This window comes from Tachyglossus aculeatus, unplaced genomic scaffold (genome assembly GCF_015852505.1).
Source record: "Tachyglossus aculeatus isolate mTacAcu1 unplaced genomic scaffold, mTacAcu1.pri scaffold_249_arrow_ctg1, whole genome shotgun sequence".
Classification (NCBI taxonomy): Eukaryota; Metazoa; Chordata; class Mammalia; order Monotremata; family Tachyglossidae; genus Tachyglossus; species Tachyglossus aculeatus.
In genome coordinates, this window is record NW_024044964.1 from 30,065 (window position 1) to 57,224 (window position 27,160).

General features: G+C 49.4%; 1 protein-coding gene across 1 annotated transcript; it reads left to right on the plus strand.

Annotated features, from left to right (window-relative positions):
• The first annotated feature begins 1,671 nt into the window (after positions 1–1,671).
• On the plus strand, positions 1,672–26,090 carry LOC119923767 (mutS protein homolog 5-like). The gene is given in 7 exon segments (XM_038743021.1): positions 1,672–1,809; positions 2,222–2,278; positions 2,484–2,488; positions 4,675–5,714; positions 12,728–12,967; positions 23,054–23,174; positions 25,940–26,090. Coding segments are annotated over 7 exon segments (1,752 nt in total).
• The last annotated feature ends 1,070 nt before the right edge of the window (positions 26,091–27,160 follow it).

A 27,160-nucleotide genomic window follows, 5' to 3' on the forward strand; every position in this document is an offset into this window, starting at 1 on the left:
CTCTCATCCTATCCCGACTGGATTACTGCATCCGCCTCCTCTCTGATCTCCCATCCTCCTGTCTCTCCCCACTTCAGTCTATACTTCATGCCGCTGCACGGATCATCTTTGTGCAGAAATGCTCTGGGCATGTCACTCCCCTCCTCAAAAATCTCCAGTGGCTACCAGTCAACCTACGCATCAGGCAAAAACTCCTCACTCTCGGCTTAAAGGCTCTCCATCGCCTCGACCCCTCCTACCTCACCTCCTTTCTCTCCTTCTACAGCCCAGCCCGTACCCTCCACTCCTCTGCCGCTAACCCCCTCCCTGTACCTCGTTCTCACCTGTCCCGCCATCGACCCCCGGTCCACATCCTCCCCCTGGCCCGGGATGCCCTCCTTCCACACATCCGCCAAGCTAGCTCTCTTCCTCCTTTCAAAGCCCTACTGAGAGCTCACCTCCTCCAGGAGGCCTTCCCAGACTGAGCCCCCTTTTTCCTCTCCTCCTCCCCATCTCCCCCCACCCTACCTCCTTCCCCTCTCCACGGCAGCTGTATATATGTTTGTAAAGATTTATTACTCTATTTATTTTACTTGTACATATTTACTATTCTATTTATTTTGTTAATGACATGCATCTAGCCTTATTTCTATTTATTCGGATGACTTGACACCTGTCCACATGTTTTGTTTTATTGTCTGTCTCCCCCTTCTAGACTGTGAGCCCGTTGTTGGGTAGGGACCGTCTCTTTATTTTGCCAACTTGTACTTCCCAAACGCTTAGTACAGTGCTCTGGGAAGCGCTCAATAAATATGATTGATTGAATGAATGAATGAATGAATGAATGAATGGGAGGCTGCCCTCCTCTATCACCCCAAGGAGATAGTAGGGCATGGTTCGGTGAGGCGGCGACTCTCTATCACCCTCCAGTGGCATGATCTTTTTTTTCTCCTCTGTATTTGTCAAGCACTTACTATGTAGTACTATGTACCGAACTAAGTGCTGGGATAGAGATAATAGTAATAATAATAATAATAATAATAGTAATAATAGTAATAATAATGATGGTGTTTGTTAAGTGCAAAGCACTGTTCTAAGCACTGGGGAGGTTACAAGGGTGATCAGGTTGTCCCATGGGGGGCTCACAATCTTCATCCCCATTTTACAGATGAGGTAACTGAGGCACAGAGAAGTTACGTGGCTTACCCAAAGTCACACAGCTGACAATTGGCAGAGCTGGGATTTGAACCCATGACCTCTGACTCCAAAGCCTGGGCTCTTGCCACTGAGCCACTGCTGCTTCTCTAATAAGCTCATCAGGTTGGACACAGTCCAGATCCCACAAGGGGCTCACAATCTTAATCTCCATTTTAAGATTAAAGGGGAGTCGTAGTATGGCCGAGTGGAAAGAGCAAGGACCTGGAAGTCAGAGGACGTGGGTTTCAATTCCAGCTCCGCCACATCACTTCACTTCCCTGTGTCTCAGTTACTTCATCTGCAAAATGGGGATTAAGACTGTGAGCCCCATGGGGGACAGGGACTGTGTCTGACCTGATTACCAGGTTTCTACCCCAGTGATTAGAACAGTGACTGGCACATAGTAAGCGCTTAACAAATACCTCAATTATCATCATCATCATCATCATTATTATTATTCTGAATTTAAAGACCAGAACAGCCTGAGCCTGCGGGATGTCACGGAAGAGGGAAGCCTCTGCCATGGCGACGGCCCCACACCGCCGAGAACCACCGCCGTTGCTGAGAACCGCTGCCGTCGCCGAGCCCGCCGGGTCCCGACCTGCACACCTGGAGGAGGCGCTCACCAAAGCAGCATGGCTTAGTGGAAAGAGCCCGGGCCTAGGAGTCAGAAGGTTCATGGGTTCTAATCTCGACTCCATCATTTGTCTGCTGTGTGACCTTGGGCAAGTCACTTCATTTCTCTGTGCTTCAGTTCCCTCATCTGTAAAATGGGGATTGAGACTGGGAGCCCCACGTGGGACAGTGCCTGGGTCCAACCCAATTTGTTTGTACCCACCCCACATAGTAAGCACTTAACAAATGCCATTATTATTATTATTATTATTATTATTATTATTATTATTACCACCGTAAACAGCGGCACACTTTATCCCATGCTTAGTCTAATTAAAACGGGGGTAGATGTGGACACACTCACACACCCACACACAATTATGACCAAAGAGAGCTACCAATCCTACTGGCTCCCCCAAATTTCCTGAAGATAGTCTCACATCAGAGGAGTTTCAAGGAGTCCGGCCGCCCGCAGCACACCATCCTGGTAAAGTCTTAGGTGCTTTGGCCTCGGCCCCAATAAGGTGTCTCGGCGCAGGTCTTAGATATTTGTTTTCTTTGTTCTGCGGCCCCAGAGGGACCAGTTCTTTCCCCCCTTTTATCGGTTGTGGGATTTTTTGGTGGGGGAGAGTCAGGAAGGGGGAGTTGTGGCGGAAGTTCCTTTTGCTGCTCCGATTCCCTGCTGCCTGCAGCGCAGGTGGTTTATTACCAGGAGAAGCCAGGGAGGACCACGACCCTGACTTCCCCATGCTTACTTACCCCTTGGGCTCAAACCCGTCCTGCAGCCTTTATAGTAAGCGCTTGACAAATGCCACCATCGTTATTATTATCATTATTATCTTGTATCTACCTAAGCACTTAGTATAGTAGTATCAAGTAAGCACTTCACAAATATCAAAATTATTATTATTAGATAGAGCATGGGCCTGGGAGTCAGCAGGACCCGGGTTCTTATCCCAGCTCCAGTACTTGTCTGCCGCTTGACTTTGGGTAAATCACCTACCTTCTCCGTGCCACAGTCACCTCAAGTAAAATGGGTATTAAGACAGTGAGCCTCATGTGGGACAGGGACTGTGTCCATCCCAATTTGCTTCTATCTATCCCAATGCTTTTAGTACAGTGCCTGCCACACTGTACTGAGAAGTAGCGTGGCTTAGTGGAAAGAACACGGGCTTGGGAGTCAGAGGTCGTGGGTTCTAATCCCAGCTCCGCCCCTTGTCAGCTGTCTGACTTTGGGCAAGTGACGTAAATTCTCTGTGCCTCAATTAGCTCATCTGTAAAATGGGGACGAAGACTGTGAGCGCTTAACAAGTACCAGCATTATTGTTATCCTAGTATGCGCTTAACAAACACCACAGAGATGATGATGATGATGATGATGATTATGATTACACACAATGCTTTCCCACTCTGGAGCCCCCAGTAGCTCTGAGCTTTCAAAACAGGTACATTTGAATCCCGGCCCTTCCGGATCCCATGTTTGGTCTTACCCTGTTTGACCGGTCACCCCAGTTACTTCCCCAGGGAACGGTTTCTGCCGCTTTCATGATATTCTGAAAGCACCTTGCCCCTGCTGCCCGCTGTTAAACAATAGGTGAAACAGCCAAATGTAAATGTAGATTCTTTCCTTCCAGAAAGAAGGAATTCCTTCTTCAACTAGTTGCTCCCACATGTGCACAAACATGGAACTCAGTCCTATACACAAGATGATGATTGTGGAACTTTAAGTTCTTACCTTGGGCTAAACACTGAACTAAGCAATGGGAATTAGACCTAGCTGAGCACCCTAACTGAGGCCCAGAGAAGCAAAGTGACTTGCCCAATTCATTTTATTCATGATGAGTATCTATCTATAATTCTATTTATTTATATTGATGCTATTGATGCCTGTCTACTTGTTTTGTTGTCTCCATCCTTCTAGACTGTGAACCCATTGTTGGGTAGGGATTGGGATTGTCTCTGTTGACAAATTGTACTTTCCAAGTGCTTAGTACAGTGCTTTGCACACAGTAAGCCCTCAATAAATACGATTGAATGAATGAATGAATAAATGAACGGTTACAGAACTGACATGCGGTGGAGGTAGGATTAGAACCCAGGTCCTTCTGACTCCCAGGCCCGGGCTCTGTCCACTAGGGCCATGCTGCTTCTACCCCTCCCTCTGCTCCTCAGAATGCCACGTGCTGGCTACACAGATGGCCACACGCCACCCTATGTGACTTGCCACCCTCTGGTGGCATGGCCACTCCTGTTGGGATCAACCATTAATCGATGGTACTTATTGAGCGCTTACTCTGAGCAGAGCCCTCTAGTAAGTGTTTGGGAAAGGACAATAGAACAATAGAGCACAGGCCTGGGAGTCAGAAGCACCTGTATATATATATGTATGTATGTCTGTACGTATTCATTACTCTATTTATTTCTTTTATTTGTACATATTTATTCTATTTAGTTTATGTTGTTAATATGTTTTGTTTTGTTCTCTGTCTCCCCCTTCTAGACTGTGAGTCCACTGTTGGGTAGGGACCGTCTCTATATGTTGCCAACTTGTACTTCCCAAGCGCTTAGTACAGTGCTCTGCACACAATAAGCGCTCAATAAATACGATTGAACGAATGAATGAATGAATGGGCTCTAATTCTGGCTCTGGCACTTACCTGCTGTGTGATTTCCCTTCTCTGGGCCTCAGTTCCCTCATCTGTAAAATGGGGATTCAACACATGGACTTGTATCCAACCTGATCTACACTAGCGTGAAGGACAGTGCCTGATACAGTGCTTATAAATACCAGTTAAAAACTCGTATCATCAAAAAGACAGAAACTGCTGCCACCTCTAGACTTCTTTTCTCCTCAGAGTCTCCCTCACTTCACCCAAATGACAGAAATGGAGCGGGCAGGGTCTCTGACAGCAAGACTTCCCTTGGCATGGCATCCAAAAGCCCTCAGGGGCAGGTGGCTGGGATGATCCCCACTGACCCCCAGATCTCACCATCCATGCAGGGGCATTTTGGGCAAGAGGAAGAGGAGGAGAGAGCAGAGACACACCTGAGCGTGGTGTGGCACGTGGGACACCTGGGCATCGCCTACTACGACACGGGTGACCCCATCATCTACTTTATGCCAGATGCCCCAGACCATGAAAATCTCCGACTCCTCTAGCGAGTCGTGGATGAGATCGGGCCTTGGTCCATCGTGACCAGCATGAAGCGGGATGAGAACATGACTCGGTTCCTGGAAGGATTGGCCTCCCCAGGTTCTGGCAACAACGAAGTGATGGGAAGACCTGAAGCAGTCCTGTTTCCCAGCGTGGATTTCGGCCTGGAGATCAGCAAGCAGCGCCTGCTCACTGGCTCCTTCTCCTCCTTCATCACGGAGCCCATGAGCCCCAGAGAGAAGATTCTCTTCCTCGCATCCATCGTGCCGTTCGACTGTCCCGTGACAGTCCGTGCTCTCGGGGGATTGCTAAAGTTCCTGGACCAGAAGAGAATAGGGGTGGAGCTGGAAGAAAGCAGTGGGGTCGTCCCCATCCTCGGCTTCAAGAAGTTTGTCCTGACAAATCTAGTGACCGTGGATCGGGACACCTACTGTGTGCTGCAGATACTCAAGAGTGAGGCCCATTCATTGGTATACAAGCTGGCCCCAGGCCTGAAGGAGGGACTCCATGTGTTTGGACTCCTGAACAGGTGCCGCTGCAAGTGGGGAGAAAAACAACTCAGGCTGTGGCCGATGCGCCCGACCCGGGACCTGAGTGAGCTGAACGCCCGGCTGGATGGCATCCAGTTCTTTCTGCAGCCCCGGAAACTGGAGATGGCCCAGGCGCTCCACGGCCTACTGGGGAACATCAAGAACGTGCCCCTGATCCTCAGACGGATGACACTGTCTCACACCAAGGCCAGCGACTGGCAGGTCCTGTACAAGCCCAGCCCGCACCCTCCGCTCCTCTGCCGCTAATCTCCTCACCGTGCCTCGTTCTCGCCCGTCCCGCCGTCGACCCCCAGCCCACGTCCTCCCCCTGGCCTGGAATGCCCTCCCTCCGCACATCCGCCAAGCTAGCTCTCTTCCTCCCTTCAAAGCCCTACTGAGCGCTCACCTCCTCCAGGAGGCCTTCCCAGACTGAACCCCCTCCTTCTTCTTCCCCCTACTCCCCCTCCCCATCCCCCCGCCTTACCTCCTTCCCGTCCCCACAGCACCTGTATATATGTATATATGTTTGTACATATTTATTACTCTATTGATTTATTTTACTTGTACATATTTATTCTATTTATTTTATTTGGTTTATATGTTTTGTTTTGTTGTCTGTCTCCCCCTTCTAGACTGTGAGCCCGCTGTTGGGTAGGGACCGTCTCTATATGTTGCTAACTTGTACTTCCCAAGCGCTTAGTACAGGGCTCTGCACACAGTAAGCGCTCAATAAATACGATTGAATGAATGAATGAATGAATGATGATGATGTGTTAATGTGTTAAGCGCTTACTACGTGCCAGGCACAGAACTAACCGCTGGGATGGATACAAGCAAACCCAGTTGGACACAGTCACCGTCCCATGTGGGGCTCCCAGTCTCAATCCCCATTTTACAGATGAGGTGAGGCACAGAAATGTGAAGTGACTTGCCCAGGGTCACACGGCAGACAAGCAGTAGAGCTGGGATAAAAACCCATGACCTTCTGACTCCTAGGCCCGTTGCTCTATCCACTATGTCATGCTGCTTTCCCAGCATGCTGGACCTCTAATCCCAGTCACTGGCCTGCTCTGTGTGACTTTGGACAACTCTTCTCATTGCCTTAGTTTCTTCCTCTGTAAAATGGTGATTAAATACCTTTTCTCCTTCCCTATTAATTAATGAATGTGACTTTAATTATGGTGCTTGTTAAGCACTTACTATGTGCCAAGCACTGTTCTAAGCATTGTGGTAGATATGAGGTCATAATAAGAAGAAGAAGAATAGTATTTGTTAAGCGCGTACCATGTGCCAAGCACTTTTCTAAGCACTGGGGGTGGGGAGATACAAGGTAATCAGGTTGTCCCATATGGGGCTCACAGTCTTCATCCCCATTTTACAGATGAGGTAACAGGCCCAGATAAGTTAAGTGACTTGCCCAAAGTCACACAGCTGACAAGTGGCGGAGCCAGGATGAGAACCCATGACCTCTGACACCCAAGCCCGTGCTCTTTCCATTCATTCGTTCATTCAACCGTATTTACTGAGCGCTTATTGTGTGCAGAGCACTGTACTAAGTGCTTGGGAAGTACAAGTCGGCAACATATAGAGACGGTCGCAACCCAACAACGGGCTCACAGTCTAGAAGGGGGAAATGTATCAAGCACTGTTCTAAGCCCTGTGGGAGATACAAGTTAATCAGTCCAGCTACAGTCTCAGTCCCACACGGGGCTCACAGTCCAGTAGGAGGGAGAACAAGTATTGAATCCCCATTTTGCAGCATGGACTAGGGAATAGAGCACGGGCATGGGACTCAGAAGGTCTGGATTCTAATCCTAGCTCCGCCACTTTCATTCATTCATTCAATCATATTTATTCAGCGCTTACTGTGTGCAGAGCCCTGTGCTAAGCACTTGGGAAGTACAAGTCAGCAACATATAGAGACGGTCCCTACCCAACAATGGGCTCACAGTCTAGGAGGGGGAGAAAGGCAACAGAACAAAACATGTAGACAGGTGTCAAAACCGTCAGAATAAATAGAATTACAGCTACATGCACATCATGAATTAGAGTAGCAAATATGTACAAGTAAAATAAATAGAGTACTAAATATGTACAAATATATAGAAATGCTGTGGGGAGGGGAAGGCGGTAGGGCAGAGGGAGGGGAGGAGAAGAGGAAAAAGGGGGCTCAGTCTGGGAAGGCCTCCCGGAAGAGGTGAGCTCTCACTAGGGCTTTGAAGGGAGGAAGAAAGCTAGTTTGGAGGATGTGTGGAGGGTGGGCATTCCAGGCCAGGGGAAGGACGTGGGCCAAGGGTCGATGGCGGGACAGGCGAGAACGAGGCACAGTGAGGAGGTTAGTGGCAGAAGAGTGGAGGGTGCGGGCTGGGCTGTAGAAGGAGGGTAGGAGGGGGCGAGGTGATGGAGAGCCTTGAAGCCGAGAATGGGGAGTTTTTGCTTGATGTCACCCAGCCACTTGTCTGCTGGATCACCGTGGGCAAGTCACTTGACTTCTCTTGGCCTCAGTTCCCTCATCCGTAAAACAGGGATTAAGATCATGAGACCTGAGAAGCAGCGTGGCTCAGTGGAAAGAGCCCGGGCCTTGGAGTCAGAGGTCATGGGTTCAAATCCTGGCTCCGCCAATTGTCAGCTGTGTGACTTTGGGCAAGTCACTTAACTTCTCTGTGCCTCAGTTCCCTCATCTGTAAAATGGGGATTAAGACTGTGAGCACCCCGTGGGACTACCTGATCACCTTGTAACCTCCCCAGTGCTTAGAACAGTGCTTTGCACATAGTAAGCGCTTAATAAATGCCATCATTATTATTATTTATCATAAGCCACACGAGAGGGACACGGACCGTGTCCAACTCTATTTGCCTGAAGCAGATGCAGGGACATCTGCTCCAGCGCTTAGGTACAGGGCCTGGCACATAGTAGGCACTTCACAAATGCCACAGTTATAGCGGTTATTATTATTACTATTATTATTATTTCGCAGTTGAGGAAACAAGGTCAAACAGCAGGCTAATGGTGAAACTGGGATTAGAACCCAGGCCCGTGCTCTATCTACCGGGTCACACTGGGAAGCAGCATGGCCTAGGGGCTAGAGCCCAGGCCTGGGAATCAGAAGGACCTGGGTTCCACTTAATAATAATAATGTTGGCATTTGTTAAGCGCTTACTACGTGCAAAGCACTGTTCTAAGCGCTGGGGGGGATACAAAGTGATCAGGTTGTCCCATGTGGGGTTCACAGTCTTAATCCCCATTTTACAGATGAGGTAACTGAGGCTCAGAGAAGTTAAGTGACTTGCCCAAGGTCACACAGCAGACATGTGGGGGAGCCAGAATTCGAACCCATGACCTCCGACTCCAAAGTTCGTGCTCTTTCCACTGAGCCACGCTGCTTCTCGTTAGAAGCATGCTGCTTCTTCTTCCACTTGCCTGCTGGGTGACCTTGGGCAAGTCACTTCACTTATCTGGGCCTCAGTGACCTCATCTGTAAAATGGGAATTGGGACTGTGAGTCACATGTGGGACAGGGACTGTGTCCAACCCCCAGTTAGCTTGCACCTACCCCAGTGCTTAGTACAGTGCCTGGCACATGGTAAGCACCGAATAAATACCACAGTCATCATTAGTATTATCACCAAGGCTTGGCACCCTCCAGATGATGCTGCCTGCCCTGCTGCCCTCCCCCAAGGGGACCTCATCTATTTCCACTGACCCCGTCTCCCAGGAAAATCGAGAGGTCAGAAGTGCTCCGCCCCTGCCCAGTTAGCACATAGTAAGCACTAAATAAATGCCATCATTACTATTATTATCTCCTTCTCACCTTCGAAGGTTGGACATGGTCTCCATCCCACATGGGGCTCACAGTCTTGATCCCCATAACAATAATAATAATAATGATAGCATTTATTAAGTGCTTACTATGTGCAATGCACTGATCTAAGCGCTGGGGAGGTGACACGGTCATCAGATTGTCCCACGGGGGGCTCACAGTCTTCATCCACATTGTACAGATGAGGGAACTGAGGCACAGAGAAGTTAAGTGACTTGCCCAAAGTCACACAGCTGGCAATTGGGGGAGCCAGGATTCAAACCCATGACCTCTGACTCCAAAGCCCGGGTTCTTTCCACTGAGCCACGCTGCTTCTCAATAATAATGATGATGGTGCTATTGGCTAAGCACTTACAATGGGCCAGGCACCGCACTGAGCACTGGGTGGATACAGGCAAATCAAGTTGGACATGGTCCCTGTCCCACTTGGGGCTCCCGATCTTAATCCCCATTTTACAGAAGAGGGAACCGAGGCCCAGAGTAGTGAAGTGACTTGCCCAAGGTAAAACAGCCAACAAGTGGCCAAGCTGGGATTAGAACACAGGTTCTTCTGACTCCCAGGCCTGTGAGCTATCCACTTGCCTGCTGTGTGACCTTGGGTAAGTCACTACATTTCTCTGCCTCGGTTTCCTCACCTATCAAATGGGGGTGACATGAGATGAGGAGGAGGCAGGAGAGGGCAGGGGACAGGGTGAGGATGAAGGGCGGGGGTGCCCATGATGGAGTGAGGGGCTGCATGGGTCACAGCAACATGGAGGTTTTTGAGAGGAGGGCATCGGACGGCTGGGAGACAGGTCAGCTTGGCAGGCAGCAATCGGAAAGTGGGTAACTGTATTTGGGCAGCGACTTGGGGAAGATAGGTTGGCCAAGAAGGAGGAGAGAGAACAACCCGCCTCTCTATGGGCAAAAATGCCCCAAGGTCACATGAGATGAGATCTCTATAGTCCCACTCGTGCGTACTGCTCTTTTTAGCTGGGCTCCTGAGCACCAGTAAAATCTCTCCATCAGTAGCAGCGTGGCCTAGTAGGAAGAGAAGCAGCATAGTCTAGTGGATAGAGCACAGGCCTGGGAGTTGGAAGGACCTGGCACAGGGCTAGATTCAAACTACCAGGTTGGTCACGGTACATGTCCCACATGGGGTTCACAGTGTCCAACTTACAGCAGACCAGTGGCAGAGCTGGGACTAGAACCCAGGTCCTTCTGACTCCCAGGCCCGTGTTCCATCCACAAGGCCGGGCAGCTGCTTAGAACAGTGCTTAGCACACAGTAAGAGCTTAACATATACCATCAGTATTATTATTAGCTGAGCAGATAATATTAGTTACTATTAACGCCATCTCTGATTTTAGATTGTAAACTCGTACACTAGACTGTGAGCTCATTATGGGCAGAGAACGCGTCTGCTGAGTCTGTTGGATTGTACTTTCCCAAGTGGTTAGTACAGTACTCTGCACATAGAAAGTCTCAATACATTCCATTGACTGACTGATCGACAGTACGACTTAAACACCTCCCCCACGACCTCGGAGAGGAGGATTCTGCACAGAATAACCTTTTGTCAGGCGACCTCTGGCTTGGGTGTTAGGCTTGGGTGGGATCAAGCCACTGGCAACAGTTCTTGTCCTCGGGCGCCGGGTGGAGATTCACGGGGTAGAACCAGGACCTACTGGCAGGTGGCGCCCGAGGCTCGGGAAAGGCCAGCAAGGCTCAATCTCAGCCAATTCCTCCAGAATCCAACAAGGATCGATCAACCGATCCATCCATCAATCGTATTCATTGAACGCTTCCAGTGTGCACAACACTGTGCTAAGCGCTTGGGAGAGTACACTACAACAGAGTTGGTCAATACGTTCCCTGCCCATAACCACCTTACGGTCAGTCTGTCAGTCAATGATATTTATTGAGAACTTACTGAGTGCTGAGCACTGTCCTAAGCGCTCGGGAGAGTACACTATACCTGAATCGGTAGACATGTTCCCTGCCCACAATGAGCTTGCCGTCTAGAGAGGGAGTCAGTCAGTCAACTGGATTGATTGAGCGCTTCTCCCCCTTCTAGACTGTGAGCCCACTGTTGGGTAGGGACTGTCTCTATATGTTGCCAACTTGTACTTCCCAAGCGCTTAGTACAGTGCTCTGCACACAGTAAGCGCTCAATAAATACGACTGATTGATTACTGTGCAGAACATTGTACTAAACTCTAGGGAGAGGATGAGTTAGTAGACACATTCCCTGCCCACAGGGAGCTTACAGTCTAGAGGGGGAGACAGACATTAAAGTAAATTACAGATATACACATAATCAATCAATCCATCAATGGAATTCATCGAGCGCTTCCCCTGTGCTGAGCACCACACTAAGCCCTCGGGAGCGGACCATACGACAGAATCAGTGGATACGTTCCCCGCCCAAGGCGCCTCCAGTCTAGAGGGGGAGATGGAAATCAATGTAAATTACTAATTACTAATAATTACTAATATTCAATTTTTAAAAGTGCAGTGGGGCTGAGGGTGGGGCGGCACAAATAAAGTCCTCTAGACTGTAAGCTGGATCTCGAATTTCTGAATCGCGGTTTTGCCCGAATCTCAACTTGCTACTCCAAATCGATGAGTCAAAGCTTGAGGAGCCAGAGACAGGGGGATGGCAAATGAGTCTCTCTCCTTCCTCCTCCCCGCTGGGGTTTGGGGAATCAAAAAGTCTGGCTTGTCAGGACGATGCTGGTTTAGAAATGCCCAGATGTGGAGAGTGTCATTCCAAATGGAGTTGCCAAGGGCCTGAGAGTCAAAAGGACCTGGGTTCTAATCCTGGCACTGCCACTTGTCTGCTGCCGTTTGACATTGGGCAAGTCACTTCACTTCTCTGGCCCTCACTTCCCTCATCTGGAAAATGGGGATGAAGACTGTGAGCCCCATGGGGGACGGGGACTGTGTCCAACCTGATTAGCTTGGATCTACCCCAGAGCTTAGTACAGTGCCTGGCATGGTAAGCGATCAGCTTTGGATCTACCTCAGTGCCTAGTACAGTGCCTGGGCTCAGAGCAAGTTGGTGTCATCCTCGACTCCTGCTCTCTCGTTCACCCCTCACATCCAATCCGTCACCAAAAGCTGCCGGTCTCACCTCCGCAACATCGCCAAGATCCGCCCTTCCCTCTCCATCCAAACCACTACCTTGCCGGTTCAATCTCTCATCTTATCCCGACTGGATTACTGCATCAGCCTCCTCTCTGATCTCCCATCCTCCTGTCTCTCCCCACTTCAGTCTGTAATTCACGCTGCTGCCCGGATCATCTTTGTAGTAAGCGCTTAACAAGTACCATCATGATGACTGCATGTAGAGCTCTGTACTAAGCACCTGGGAGGGGACAATAGAACAGAATTGGTAGAGATGTTCCCGGGCACCAGATCGTATGGCTCCGGGGGTCCCTGTCCCCCAGGCCATCCCACCATTCCAAGTAACTGGGACTCTGAGCAGCCACTGCTGTGTGGGGAAAAGCTTCTGCCCTTGATGCGCTCTCTTCCCCGCTCCTCGCTCCAGATCAAAAGTCCGTGGGAGTCTCAGGGCAAACAGAATTGTGCCACCCCTGCTCTGCCTGCAGGAATGGACGCGCCCTCAAGTCACTGGCACTCCCTGGCTCCAGCGTGTCCCCCGGCCCCTGCCTCTCCATCCTCCACTGGTAGGGAAGAGGGCGTTTTCCTTTGCGGGGAGGGGTTGGGGGGGAACAGAGCCTGTGGAGCTGATCCGCTCACTCTTGCTCAAGGAGGGCTTGGAGAGAGTTGGAGGAGGCAGCACAGCCTAGCAGATACAGCCTGGGCCTGGGAGTTGGAAAGAGCTGGATTCTAATGCCAACGTTGCCACTTAGGGGACCTTGGGCAAGTCACTTCCATTTTTTGAATGGTATCTGTTAAAGCACTTATCATGTACCAGGCACTATACTAAGTGCTGGGGTAGATGCACCATTGTCAGGTTGGACACAGACCACTGTCCCACATGGGGCTCACAGTCTTCATCCCCATTTTCCAGATGAGGGAACTAAGGCCCAGAGAAGTAAACTGACCCACCCAAGCTCACGGAGCGGACAAGTGGCAAAGTTAGGATTGGAATCCAGGTCCTTCTGACTCCCAGGCTCGTGCTCTATTCACTAAGCCAAACTGCTTCACTTCTTTTGTCTAGAAAATGGGGATTAAGACTGTGAAACCCATGTGGGACAGGGATTGTGTCCAACCCGATTTGCTTGTATTCACCCCAACGCTTAGTACACTGCCTGGCACATAGGAAGCACTTAACAAATGCCATTATTATTATTAGTAGTAGTAGTAGTAGTAGTAGTAATAATAATAATAATTATAATAATAAAACGGAGAACCCATACAGCCCCAGACAGATACATCCTTATGAGGCACTGGAGTGTGAGAACACAAGGGCCTGGAATCCCCTCCCTTTTGATAACTGAAAGACTATTACTCTCCCCACCTTCTCAGCCTTATTGATAGCACATCTCCATATCCAAGAGTCCTTCCCTCACTAAGCCCTCATTTCCTCCTCTTCCACTCCCTTCTGGGGCACCCTGACTTGTTCCCTTTATTCACCACCCCCACCCCCAGTCCCACAGCGCTTATGTACATAGCTCTACTTTTATTTATTTCTATGAATGTCCGTCTCCTTCTCCAGACTGTCAGCGCACTGTGGGAAGGGAACGTGTCTGTTATATTGTTATATTGTACTCTCCCAAGCACTTAGTACCGTGCCCTGCACATAGTAAGGACTCAATAGATAGGATTGATCGATCGATTATCACAGTGAAGAAATGTGTCCACTAATGCATCCGAGGCTTAAGCCCAAAGGCCTTTCTATCACAAAATTTTGCCATTTTGCTATTAGTGTTATTTGGCCTTAAGTCCCAAAGCCTTCCTAATGCAAAATCTTGAAATTCCGTTATTAGGGTTAGTTAGTTCTTAGGTCCCAAAGCCTTCTTAACACAATATCTTGTTATTAGTCAAAAAAGGACAGGCCCGGGAGTCAGAGGACCTGGGTTCTGACCCCGGCTCCTCCACTTGTCTTCTGTGGGACCTTGGGCGTGCCACCTCACTTCTCGGGGCCTCAGTTCCCTCATCACCAAAATGGGGATTCAAAACCCGTTCTCCCTCAATCAGTCGATCGGTCATATTTATTGAGCATCAACTGCATGCAGAGCACTGTACTAAGCGCTTGGGAGAATTCAGTATAACAAACACATTCACCGCCCACAACGCCTACATAGAAGGTGAGCTCCATGTGGATCCCGATGATCTTGGTTCTACCCCAATGCTTAGTACAGGTAGGCGGTAGGTGACCTTGGGCAAGTCACTTCACTTCTCTGGGCCTCAGTTCCCTCATCCGTGAAATGGCGATGAAGACAGTGGGCCCCAGATGGGACCGGGACTGAGTCTAATGTGATTAGCTGGTTTCTACCCCAGCGATTAGTACAGTGCCTGGCACAGGGTAAGCACAAAAAATTCCTACAGGTAGCAGTGCCTGACCAGGTGTGCTGAAATCCCAGACAGGTGGGCCAAACACATTCGACACAGTTCTCGGCTGCCCGTCGACGGTCTATACATGGCGAGGCCTAGTAGATAGAGCCCGGGCTTGGGAGTCAGAAGGAAATTTGTTCTCTTCAGAACCGGCTCGGTGCTGCCACTTGTCAGCTGTGTGTTCTTGGGCAAGTCGCTTCACTTCTCAGAGACCTCGTCTGTAAAATGGGGATTAAGATTGTGAGCCCCATGTGGGAAAGGGACTGTGTCAAACCTGATTATCTTCTATCGACCCCAGAGCGCAGAACACTGCCTCGCACAAAGTTAACACTTAACAAATACCATTTTTCAAAAAAGCCAATGAAAAAGTCTCTCAGCAGTTCCTCTTCTCCCTCCATCCCTTAACTTGTTTGGGTCCCTTGAGGTTCTCTTTTGAAACCCTTTCTATCTTACTGTACACTCACTCCCTCGGGGAGCTCATTCAATTCCATGGCTTTAATCATCACTGTTCCGGGTGAGAGTTTTGGAAAATACCCTGGGCGGTAGAGAGACCAGAGGCAGAGAGGTCAGTGAGGAGAAAGATAGGGTAGTAGAGCCAGGAAGGGACAATATTCGCGGGACTCGGTGCGCTGTCAGGAGATGGATTTTGTAAAATGCCTCGGGCTTCTTGGTAGAGAGCCACAGAATGCAGCCAAACCTTGAATGCCCATATTGTTGGCCAGAAGCAGCACGGCTCAGTGGATAGAACCCGGGTATGAGAGTCAGAAGGACCTGGATTCTAATCCCTGCTCTGCCACTTGCCTGCTGGGGAACTTTGGGCAAATCCCTTCACTTCTCTAGGTTTTAATTCCATCTCCTGGAAAAAGGGGCTTAAGGCTGTGTGGGATGTGGCCTGTGTCCACCCTGATTAGCTTGTATCTACCCCAGCGCTTAGTACAGTGCCTGGCACATGAGCACTTAACAAATGCCATTAAAAAAAAAGACAAGGGTATCCACAATTTTGTAAGCTCATTGTTGATAGGAAATGTATCCATTTGTTGTTGTTTTGTAGTGTCCCAAGTGTTTAGTGCAGTACTGTGCACCCAGTAAGTGCCCAGTAAACACAATTGAATGAATGACTTAATGAACATCAATGGATAAGCCCATTTGGTCCTATTCCTTCTCCTGTGCCTCCTAAAATCTTTCTAGTCAATGGAAACATGGACTAATTTGAATATCCCCACCTCTCCCTGCCTGAGTGCACTTATCATAATAATAATAATAATGGCATTTATTAAGCGCTTACTATGTGTAAAGCACTGTGCTAAGTGCTGGGGGGATACAAGGTGATCAGGTTGCCCCACAGGGGGCTCACAGTCGATCCCCATTTTACAGATGAGATAACTGAGGCACAGAGAAGTTAAGTGACTTGCCCAAGGTCACACAGCTGGCAATTGGTGGGGCCAGGATTTGAACCCATGACCACTGACGGAGATGAAGACTGTGAGCTCCTTATGGAACAGGGGGCTGTGTCACTCATTCATTCAATCGTATTTATTGAGCACTTACTGTGTGCAGAGCACTGTACTACTACTACTAATAATGATGGCTTTTGTTAAGCACTTACTACGTGCCAAGCACTGTTCTAAGCATTGAAGGGGATATAAGGTAATCAGGTTATCCCACATGGGGCTCACTGTCTTAATCCTCATTTTACAGATGAGGTCACTGAGGCACAGAGAAGTGAAGTGACTTGCCCAAAGTCACACAGCTGACAATTGGTGGAGGCAGGATTTGAACCCATGACCTCTGACTCCAAAGCCCGGGCTCTTTTCACTGAGCCACAATGCTTCACTGCCTGTGTGCAGAGCAAATGGAGCGAGTCGGGGTGACACGGAGGGGAGGGGGAGCAAAGGAAAAGGAGGGTTTAGTCTGGGAAGGAGGTGTGCCTTGAGTAGGGCTTTGAAGGGGGGGACGTTTGATTGTTTGGGGGATTTGAAGTGGGAGGGCATTCCAGGCCAAAGGCAGGACGTGGGCCAGGGGTTGACGGCCCGACAGGAGAGAATGAGGCACAGCGAGGAGATTGGCACCAGAGGGGCAGAGTGTGTGGGCTGGGATGTAGAAGGAGGGAACAGAGGTGAAGTAAGAAGGGGCAAGGGGATGGAGAGCTTTGAAACCAGCAGGTAAGGAGTTTTTGCTTGATGCAAAGGTTTATAAGCAACCGCTGGAGATTTTTGAGGAGCGGGGTGATATGCCCAAAACGTTTCTGTAGAAAGGTAATCCGGGCAGCAGAGTGAAGTATAGACTGTCGTGGGGAGAGTCAGGAGGTTCTGTTTATTATTATACACTGTTTATTATTCTATACTCTCCAAAGCGCTTAGTACATTGCTCTGCATACAGTAAGTGCTCAATAAATATGATTGACAGACTGGTTAACCAATACCACTTTTTAAAAAGACATATTTTTATTTTGAGAGGCAGCGTAGGTCAGTGGAAAGAGCACGGGCTTTGGACACAGAGGTCATGGGTTCCAATCCTGGCTCTGCCAACGGTCAGCTGTGTGACTTTGCACAAGTCACTTCTCTGTGCCTCAGATACCTCATCTGGAAAATGGGGATTAAAACTGTAAGCCCCTCATGGGACAACCTGATCACCTTGTAACCTCCCCAGTGCTTAGAACAGTGCTTTGCACATAGTAAGCGCTTAACAAATACCATCATCATTATTATTATATTTTTTAATTCTCTGACAATATCAAATTGGACTACCGGATTATACCACCAACTGGGACTGGGAGGGGCCTTACTCTTATTTTTAATAACAATAACAATTACTGTATTTATTGAGTGCTTACTGTGTGCAAAGCACTGTACTAAGCACTTGGGTCAGTACTATATAGAACCAAATACATTCCCTGCCCACAATGACCTCACAGTCTAGAGGGGGAGACTGACATTAATACAAATGACAAAAAGGAGAAATAAATAAATAACAGATATATACAGATATAAACATATGTGCCATGGGGGAGGGAAAGAGAATGTATGAAGGAGCAAGCATGAGAGGGGCAGAAGGGAGTGAGAGAAGAAGAGAGGAGGGCTAGCTCAGGGAAGGCTTCCTGGAGGAATTGTGCCTTCAATAAGGCTTTGAAGTGGGGGAGAGCAATTCTCTGTCTCATATGAGGAGGGAGGGCAGCCCAGACCAGAGGGAGGATGCAGACGAGAGGTCGGCGGTGAGACAGAAGAGATCTGGGTACAGTGAGATGGTGAGCAACGGAGGAGCGAAGCGTGCGGGCTGGGTTGTCGTAGGAGAGCAGTGAGATGAGGTAGGAAGGGGCAAGGTGTTTAAGTACTTTAAAGCCAATGGTGAGGAGGTTTTGCTATAGACACAGGAAAGCTTGACCCTTCTATAGAATTAAGGGCCCTGGGTCTTCTCAGTCCCAATCAAGTACGAGAAAACAAGCCTCCTGCACAGCACCCCAGCTCCTGTTCTCCCTTGAGTGGCAGCCACCTCAACACTCTTCTTCCCCTCTACTATTCACATACACACAGACTCCCTTTGGGGTAGCAGTTCAGGCCAATCAGTAATGGGGTAAATTTGGGAGTTGAATGTGCCCACAGTGTAAGAGGTCGAGGAGAAGCACTGAGCAGCTGCTATGGAGAGATTCTCCTGGCCCCAGGAACCAGAACCATCTTCTGTTCTGAGAGCAGCAGCCTGTCCCTGGTGGCACTAATTGTTATTCTGGTAGACTGTGCCTCTCTCTCACCCCATGGTGACAACAGACTTGTTCAGGGTGGCTGCACTGGGTGGCAGCATATTATAGTATAGCATGATGCAGCAGGAGGCTTGTTCTAGGGCAAGGCTTCTCTCTACAGCCCCATGTGGCTTCTAGGCATTGTTCTGTGAAGCTGTGCCTCTATCACCCCGTCATCGCTTCAGGTGCTGGTCTGGGAGGCTGTCCTACTCTGTCGCCTGATGGCGGTACAAGGGCATGGTTCTGCGCGGCTGAGACTCTCCATCACCTGGGTAGGGACTGTCTCTATATTTTGTCAATTTGTACTTCCCAAGCACTTAGTACAGCGCTCTGCACACAGTAAGCGCTCAATAAATATGATTGAAGGAATGAATGAATCACCTTCCGGTGGCACTGTTTTGTTTTTTTCCATGGTGTTTGTGAAGCACATACTGTGTCCCAGGCACTGAACTAAGCACTGGAATAGAGATAAGATCATCGGGTTGGACACAGTCCGGGTCCTACATCCTGTCGGTCTCACCTTCATAACATCGCCAAAAATTGCCCTTTCCTCTCTCTCCAAACCTCTACCACATTAGTGTAACCACTCATCCTATCCAGCCTGGATTACTGTATCGGTCTCCTTTCTGACATCCCAACCTCTTGCCTCCCCCTACTCCAGTCCATACGTTGCTCTGCTGCCTGGATTATCTTTCTACAGAAATGTTCAGGGAATGCCACACCCCTCCCCCAAAATCTCTAGTGGCTGCCTATCCAAACAAAAACTCCTCACCATTGGATTTAAAGCTTTCCATCACCTTGCCCCCTCCCACCTCACCTCCTTTCTCTCCTCTCCATCTCAGCCCACACACTTCACTTCTCTGGTGCTACCTTTTCACTGTGCCTCGTTCTCACCCGTCTCACCGCTGACCTCTGGTCAATGTCCTACCACTGGCCTGGAACGCCTTCCCTCCTCAAATCTGCCAGACAATTGCCCTCCCCACCTTCAAAGCTTTACTGAAGGCACATGTCTTCCAAAAGGCCTTCCCTGACTAAGCCCCTCTTTCCCTCATCTCTCACTCCCTACCCGTCACCCTGACTCACTCCCTTTGCTCTTTCCACCTCTCCCTGCCCCAAAGCACTCATGTATAAATCTGCAATTTGATTTGTATTTAGTGATGTCTGTTTACTTGTCTTGATATCTTTCTCCCCCACCCCACCCCCCAATGTCACCCCCAGAGTGCGAGATCATTGTGGACAGGGATTGTTTCTCTTTATCGCTGTACTGCACTTTCCCAAGCGCTTAGTACAGTGCTCTTCACACAGGAAGCACTAAATGAATACGACTGAATGAATGAGAGCAGATCGGTAGTGGCAGGTCTGCCGCCGGCCTCCTGGGAGATCCAGGACAAGGGTATGTGTCTTTCCGGGCCCAGAATCCACCACGGTCCATCCTCTCTCAGAGTCGGTCTGAGAGTGGGAGGCTTTGGGAAGGACACGGCTGAATCGATCAATCAATCAGAGGTCTCGAACTAGTGGCTGCCTCCTGTGGCGCTGCTGTACTGTGCACTGGGGAGCATGCAATGATAATAACGATAATAACAATAATAATAATGACGATGATAATAATTATGATATTTGTTAAGTGCTTGCTATGAGCCAGGCACTGTACTAAGTGCTGGGGTGGCTACACGCAAATTGGGTTGGCCGCAGTCCCTATGTCACATGAGGCTCACAGTCTTGATCCCCATTTTATAGAGGAGAGAACTGAGGCACAGAGAAATTAAGTGGCTTGCCCAAGAACACACAGCAGACAAGTGGCGGAGCCAGGATTGGCACCCATGAACTTCTGAACATATCCACCCCACTGTCAACCCCACAGAAGTTATGCACATATCTATAAATGACTCATTCATTCAAACTCACATGTCTCCCGAGTGACTGAACAGAAGAATGAGGAGTAGACCCCACGGCCTTTTTTTTCTCCATAAGCACTTATTACATGCCAGGCACCGTACCAAGCGTGGGGCTAGAGACAAGTTAATCAGATTAGATACAGGCTCTGGCCCACATGGGAATCACAGCTGTAATCCCCATTTCACAGAAGAGGTAGCTGAGGCACAGAAGAGTGATGTGACGGGCCCTAGATCATACAGCAGATAAGTGGTGAAGATGAGATTAGAACCCAGGTACTCTGACTCCCAGGCCTGGGCTCTTTCCACAGGACCACGCTGCTTCTCTGCATCTTTTATCTACCCCAGAGCTTACTAGGATGCTGGCACATAGTAAGCACTTAAATATTATAAGTAGTTACTATACTATTCTGCAAGGAGTAAGGACTCAATCAATAGCAGTGATCGATTGATTGACTGATTGAATGACAATCGAATAAGAAATACCATTAAAATAATCATTAAAATTAAAAAATAAAAAAGTCAAGTGGCAAGAGAAATGAGAACAGGATCTATGCTGATCAATCCCCCACAGATTGGCCAAATCTAACCTCCAGGATAATAGTAATAACTACGGTCTTTGCTAAGTGCTTATTATCTGCCAGACACTATACTAACTGCTGGGTAAACACAGGATAATTGGGTTGAACACAGTCCCTGTCCCACACTGGACTCACAGTCTTAATCCCCATTTTCAAATAAGGAAACTGAGGCACAGATACTAATGGAGAAGGGAAGGTCAGGGGCGTAAGATGTCCCAGATGGGTTACTGAGGGAGAGTCAAGGATGAGGAGGGCAGAGACTCAAGGGTTGGATGGTCACATTGCCAGGCCAGTGGCAGTGTGACCATTTGGTTTGGGGTTACCGTTCAATTTTTTGCCAGGACAGAAGACCAACTACCAGTGGCCTGAAGGGGCTTCTGCCCTGCACCCCCACCAACAGGGCCAAGCCCCTGGCTGAGCAGAGTTAGTTAGTCAGTCAGCAAAACCTGTTAACTGTGCGCTTACTGTGTGCAGAGCACGGTACGAAGCACATGGGAGAGTACAATATAACATGTTAACAGATGCATTCCCTGACCACAGTGAGCTTATGGTCTAGAGAAGGAGCCAGCAGTGATATAAAGAAGTGCATTACAGATATGGACATAACTGCTGGTGTGCGGGGGTGGGGGGCGGGAGTCGGGGGAGACACATGAAAGGAGCAAGTTATGGCAATGCAGGAAGGAGTGGGAGAAGAGGAAAGGAGGGCTTAGCCAGGGAAGGCCTCTTGGAGGATATGTGACTTCAGTGAGGTTTGGAAGGGGAATAGAGTCTTTATCCGTCGGGTATGAGGAGGAAGGGCCTTCCAGGCCAGAGGAAGGAGGTGGGTGAGAGATGGGTAGCGAGATGGACTAGTTGGAGATATAGTGAGAGGGTTGGCATTAGAGAGGCAAAGGGTGTGGGCTGGATTGTAGTAGGAATGTAAAAAGGTGGGGTAGGAGGGTGCAAGGGGCTCGAGTGCTCTAACACCCATGGGGAGGAGTTTCTGTTTGAGGCGGAGGTGGATGGGCAACCACTGGAGTCTCTTGAGGAGTGGGGAAACACGTCCCGGATGTTTCTGTAGAAAAATGATGCGGGCGGCAGCGTGAAGTATGGACCGGAGTGAGGAGAGAAATAAGGATGTGCAGACAGTGGTGCGGAGCAGGAAGGTTTGATCCATCTATAGAATTCAATCAATCAATCAATCAATCGTATTTATTGAGCGCTTACTATGTGCAGAGCACTGTACTAAGCGCTTGGGAAGTACAAATTGGCATCACATAGAGACAGTCCCTACCCAACAGTGGGCTCACAGTCTAAAAGGGGGAGAGAGAGAACAGAACCAAACATACCAACAGAATAAAATAAGTAGGATAGAAAGGTACAAGTAAAATAAATAAATTGGCAGCCTCGAATCTTCTCTGTCCTACAGTCAGGTCAGACAAAACCAGTTCCCTGCTCAGAGTCCCAGTCCCCATTTCCAGTACCAGCCCCATTCTCTCATTCTCTAGAGATGAACTTTTAAGGATGTAAATTCATAAACAAACATTTTCACCAGCCATAAGCAACACCTTCCCTTAGAGATGGCAGCCTAGCTCCTGGCTCCATCTCTTCCCAGGACTAGAACTGGGAAATCCACTGCTCTGTATCCACACTGTGGTCATGGTGAAGGTCTCCACTCCCACAGGAGCTACCACTATTAGGCACGGAGGGGGTCCTCACCTGCGGACAGGGATGCACAGGGCCCTCGGTCTGCTCGATTGGCCAACTAAAGTCAGGTCCCTGAACAGAGCCCAAAGTTCCTGAGTCCAGAACCAGCCTCCTTGATGACAGTGGCAACTCCTTTTTCATTACTCAACCAAAAAATGAACCTGTCTTTCACGCACGCATACGTGTGCACGCACACACTTATGCACGTGAAAACACACACACACACACACACACACACACACACACACACACACACCACCACCACCACCACCACCACCACCTTTCCTTTGATTGGGACTGACCTACTAGTCTTTCAATGGTGGGGTGCATTTGAGAATTGACCTGACTGCCCAAATTCAGGGGAACAGTACTCAGGGCCGGGCAGCTATGATGAGCTGCATCTGCAGAAGGAGCAACAGCCAGTTGGGTTCTCCCCTTGGTCATCCGGCCCCGACCTGCACGTTGCTGGAGGAGGAGGCCCGTGGGGGTTTTCCTCCCAGACCTTAGAGCCAACTGGGCTCACAACGAGGGAATCTTGGGACACACCATGAAAGCCCTCTCTGAGGATGGGGGGAAGAGGATTGTTGGCCTCATGGGAATGAAGCGGTCCTGGAGCTTCTCCACTGGCTGCAGTCGATGGACACGCAGAACTGGGGAACCTGGATTAGTGATGCTGAGGGTCCACGTTCCCCCATCCTGCGTTCTGTCAACAGATGAGGACCACATCTGCTACCAGGATATAACAGTATTCACAGCTGGAGAAGGAGTATACAGGGTTGGCAGAAAACTTACTTACTTTAAAAGATGGATTATAAAGAATTTATTCACATTCACGTCTGTCTCCATTCCCCTAGACAAATGGATGGAGACAGTCATTTATTGCCTAGCAGATAGAGCAGGGGCCTGGGATTCAGCAGGTCATGAGTTCTAATTCCAGCTCGGCCACTCGTCTGCTCTGTGACCTTGGGCAAGTCGCTTCACTTCTCTGGGCTTCCATTACCTCATCTGAAAAATGGGGATTGAGACTGTGAGTCCATGTGGGACAGGGACTGGGTCCAACCGGATCAGCCTGTATCCACCCCAGCACTTAGTACAGGGTCTGGCACACAGTAAGCACTTCACAAATACCACAATTATCATCACCCAGAAAACTGCAGCTAAGCTGATTGCTATACTCTGCCAGACTAACACTTGTCCAGCCGGCACTCCTCCGATCCCCAGGAGAGGCTCATTTCACAAGGACTGGAAATCCAGAATTGCAGACCCAATAGACCTGTTTCCAGTACAATACCTACCTTCTGCTCTCCCACCTGCACCCCTGGTGACTTGGTCACGGGAACCCAAACAACTCTGCTTCTCAAAGACAAATGGACGTCCGTCCCCTACATTCCACGGAAACTGCCCTCTCAAAGGTCACCAATGACCTCCTGCTTGCCAAATCCAGCGGCTCCTACTGTATCCTAATCCTCCTCGACCTCTCAGCTGCCTTCGACACTGTGGGCCACCCCTTTCTCCTCAACACGCTACCCAACCTTGGATTCACAGACTCCGTTCTCTCCTGGTTCTCCTCTTATCTCTCCGGTCGTTCATTCTCAATCTCTTTTGCAGGCTCCTCCTCCCCCTCCCATCCCCTTACTCTGGGGGTTCCCCAAGGCTTGGTCCCCTTCTGTTCTCAATCTACACTCACTCCCTTGGTGACCTCATTTGCTCCCATGGCTTCAACTATCATCTCTACGCTGATGACACCCAGATCTACATCTCTGCCCCTGCTCTCTCCCCCTCTCTCCAGGCTCGCATCTCCTCCTGCCTTCAGGACATTTCCATCTGGATGTCTGCCCGCCACCTAAAACTCAACATGTCCAAGACTGAACTCCTTGTCTTCCCTCCCAAACCCTGCCCTCTCCCTGATTTTCCCATCTCTGTTGACGGCACTACCATCCTTCCCGTCTCACAGGCCCGCAACCTTGGGTGTCATCCTCGACTCCGCTCTCTAATTCACCCCTCACATCCAAGCTGTCACCAAAACCTGCCGGTCTCAGCTCTGCAACATTGCCAAGATCCGCCCTTTCCTCTCCATCCAAACCGCTACCCTGCTCGTTCAAGCTCTCATCCTATCCCGTCTTGTATCAGCCTTCTCTCTGATCTCCCATGCTCATGTCTCTCCCCACTTCAATCCATACTTCATGCTGCTCCCCGGATTGTCTTTGTCCAGAAACACTCCGGGCATGTTACTCCCCTCCTCAAAAATCTCCAGTGGCTACCAATCAATCTGCGCATCAGGCAGAAACTCCTCACCCTCGGCTTCAAGGCTCTCCATCACCTCACCCCCTCCTACCTCACCTCCCTTCTCTCCTTCTATAGCCCACCCCGCACCCTCCACTCCTCTGTCGCTAATCTCCTCAAAGTGCCTCGTTCTCGCCTGTCCCGCCATCGACCCCCGGCCCACGTCATCCCCCGGGCCTGGAATGCCCTCCCTCTGCCCATCTGCCAAGCCAGCTTTCTTCCTCCCTTCAAGGCCCTACTGAGAGCTCACCTCCTCCAGGAGGCCTTCCCAGACTGAGCCCCTTCCTTCCTCTCCCCCTCGTCCCCCTCTCCATCCCCCTCATCTTACCTCCTTCCCTTCCCCACAGCACCTGTATATATGTATATATGTTTGTACACATTTATTACTCTATTTATTTATTTATTTATTTTACTTGTACATATCTATTCTATTTATTTTATTTTGTTAGTATGTTTGTTTTTGTTCTCTGTCTCCCCCTTCTAGACTATGAGCCCTCTGTTGGGTAGGGACTGTCTCTATATGTTGCCAACTTGTACTTCCCAAGCGCTTAGTACAGTGCTCTGCACACAGTAAGTGCTCAATAAATACGATTGATTGATTAAGTGCTTACTATGTGCCAAGCACTGTTCTAAGTGCTGGGGTAGAAACAAGGTAATCAGGTTGTCCCACATGGGCCTCACAGTCTTCATCCCCATTTAACAGATGAGGGAACTGAGGCCCAGAGAAGTTAAGTGACTTGCCCAAAGTCACACAGCTCACAAGTGGCGGAGTCGGTATTTGAACCCACGACCTCTGACGCCCAAGCCCGTCCTCTTTCCACTGAGCCACGCTGCATCCCCTAGAAGATGAAGATCTTCATCAAATAATCAGATCGGACAACGTCCCTCATCTACACCGGCCTGACACGGCGGGGTTGGATCTGGGGAGCGGTCCACGTGCCCCCCCCTCAAAATGACCCATAGCTGCCACACAGGAGGCAGTGGCCAGAGGGGAGAGCACATCAGTAGCCAGCCGCGGATCTGCCGCCGGCCTCCCGGGAAATCCGGGGCCAGCGTCTGCGTCCGTCCGGGCCCCGGACCCGCCACGGTCCGTCCTCTTTCGGAGTCGGTCTGAGAGTGGGAGGCTTCGGGAAGGAGACGGACAGATCGATCAATCAATCAGAGGTCTCCAACTAGTGTCTGCCATTTGTGGAGCTGGCTACTGTGCACTTGAAAGCATGTAATGATGATGATGCTAATAATAATAAAAACAATAATTACAGTTTTTGTCAAGCGCCTACTATGTGCCAGGTACTGTACTAAGCGCTAGGGTGGATATAAGCAAATCGGGTTGGACACAGTCCCTGTCCTACATGAGGCTCACGGTCTTGAACCCCATTTTACAGACAAGGGAACTGAGGTACAGAGAGTTAAAGTTAAGTGACTTGCTCAAGTTCACACTGCAGACAAGTGGCAGAGCCAGGATTGGAACCCATGACCTTCTGAACATCTGTGCCCCACTGTCAACCCCACAGAAGTTATGCACATATATGTCTATAAGCTACATGATATAAATGACTCATTCATTCATATTCATGTCTGTCTCCTGGGAGAATCAGCAGAAGACAGGGAAGGGAACCCTCAGAAGCTTTTTTTGTTGTTGTTGTTAAGCACTTATTACATGCCAGGTACTTTACTAAACGCTAATTGGGCTGGATACAGGCCCTGGCGCCCATGGGATTCACAGTCTTAATCCCCATTTCACAGAAGAGGTAGCTGAGGCACAAAAGAGTGACGTGAAAGGCCCAAGGTCTTACAGCAGACAAGTGGCAGGGCTGAGATTAGAACTCAGGTCTTCTGACTCCCAGGCCTGGGCTTTTTCCACAAGACCACGCTGCTTTTCTGCATCTTTGATCTACATTAGAGCTGAGTAGGGTGCTTGGCACAAAGTGAGTGCTTTTATATTATGAATAGTTAGTACAGTGTTCTGCACAGAGCAAGGACACAATAAATAGCACCGATCGATTGATCGATCGATCTGGCATTCCGGCCCAGATCCTCTTTCGCTAGTGACCCCACTGCTTGAAGGCAGTTAGTAAATAAACACTGTGGCCCGGGAGAAAGACCTAAAGCCTAACAAATACCATAGAGAAGCAGCGTGGCTCAGTGGAAGGAGTACGGGCTTGAGAGTCAGAGGTCATGGGT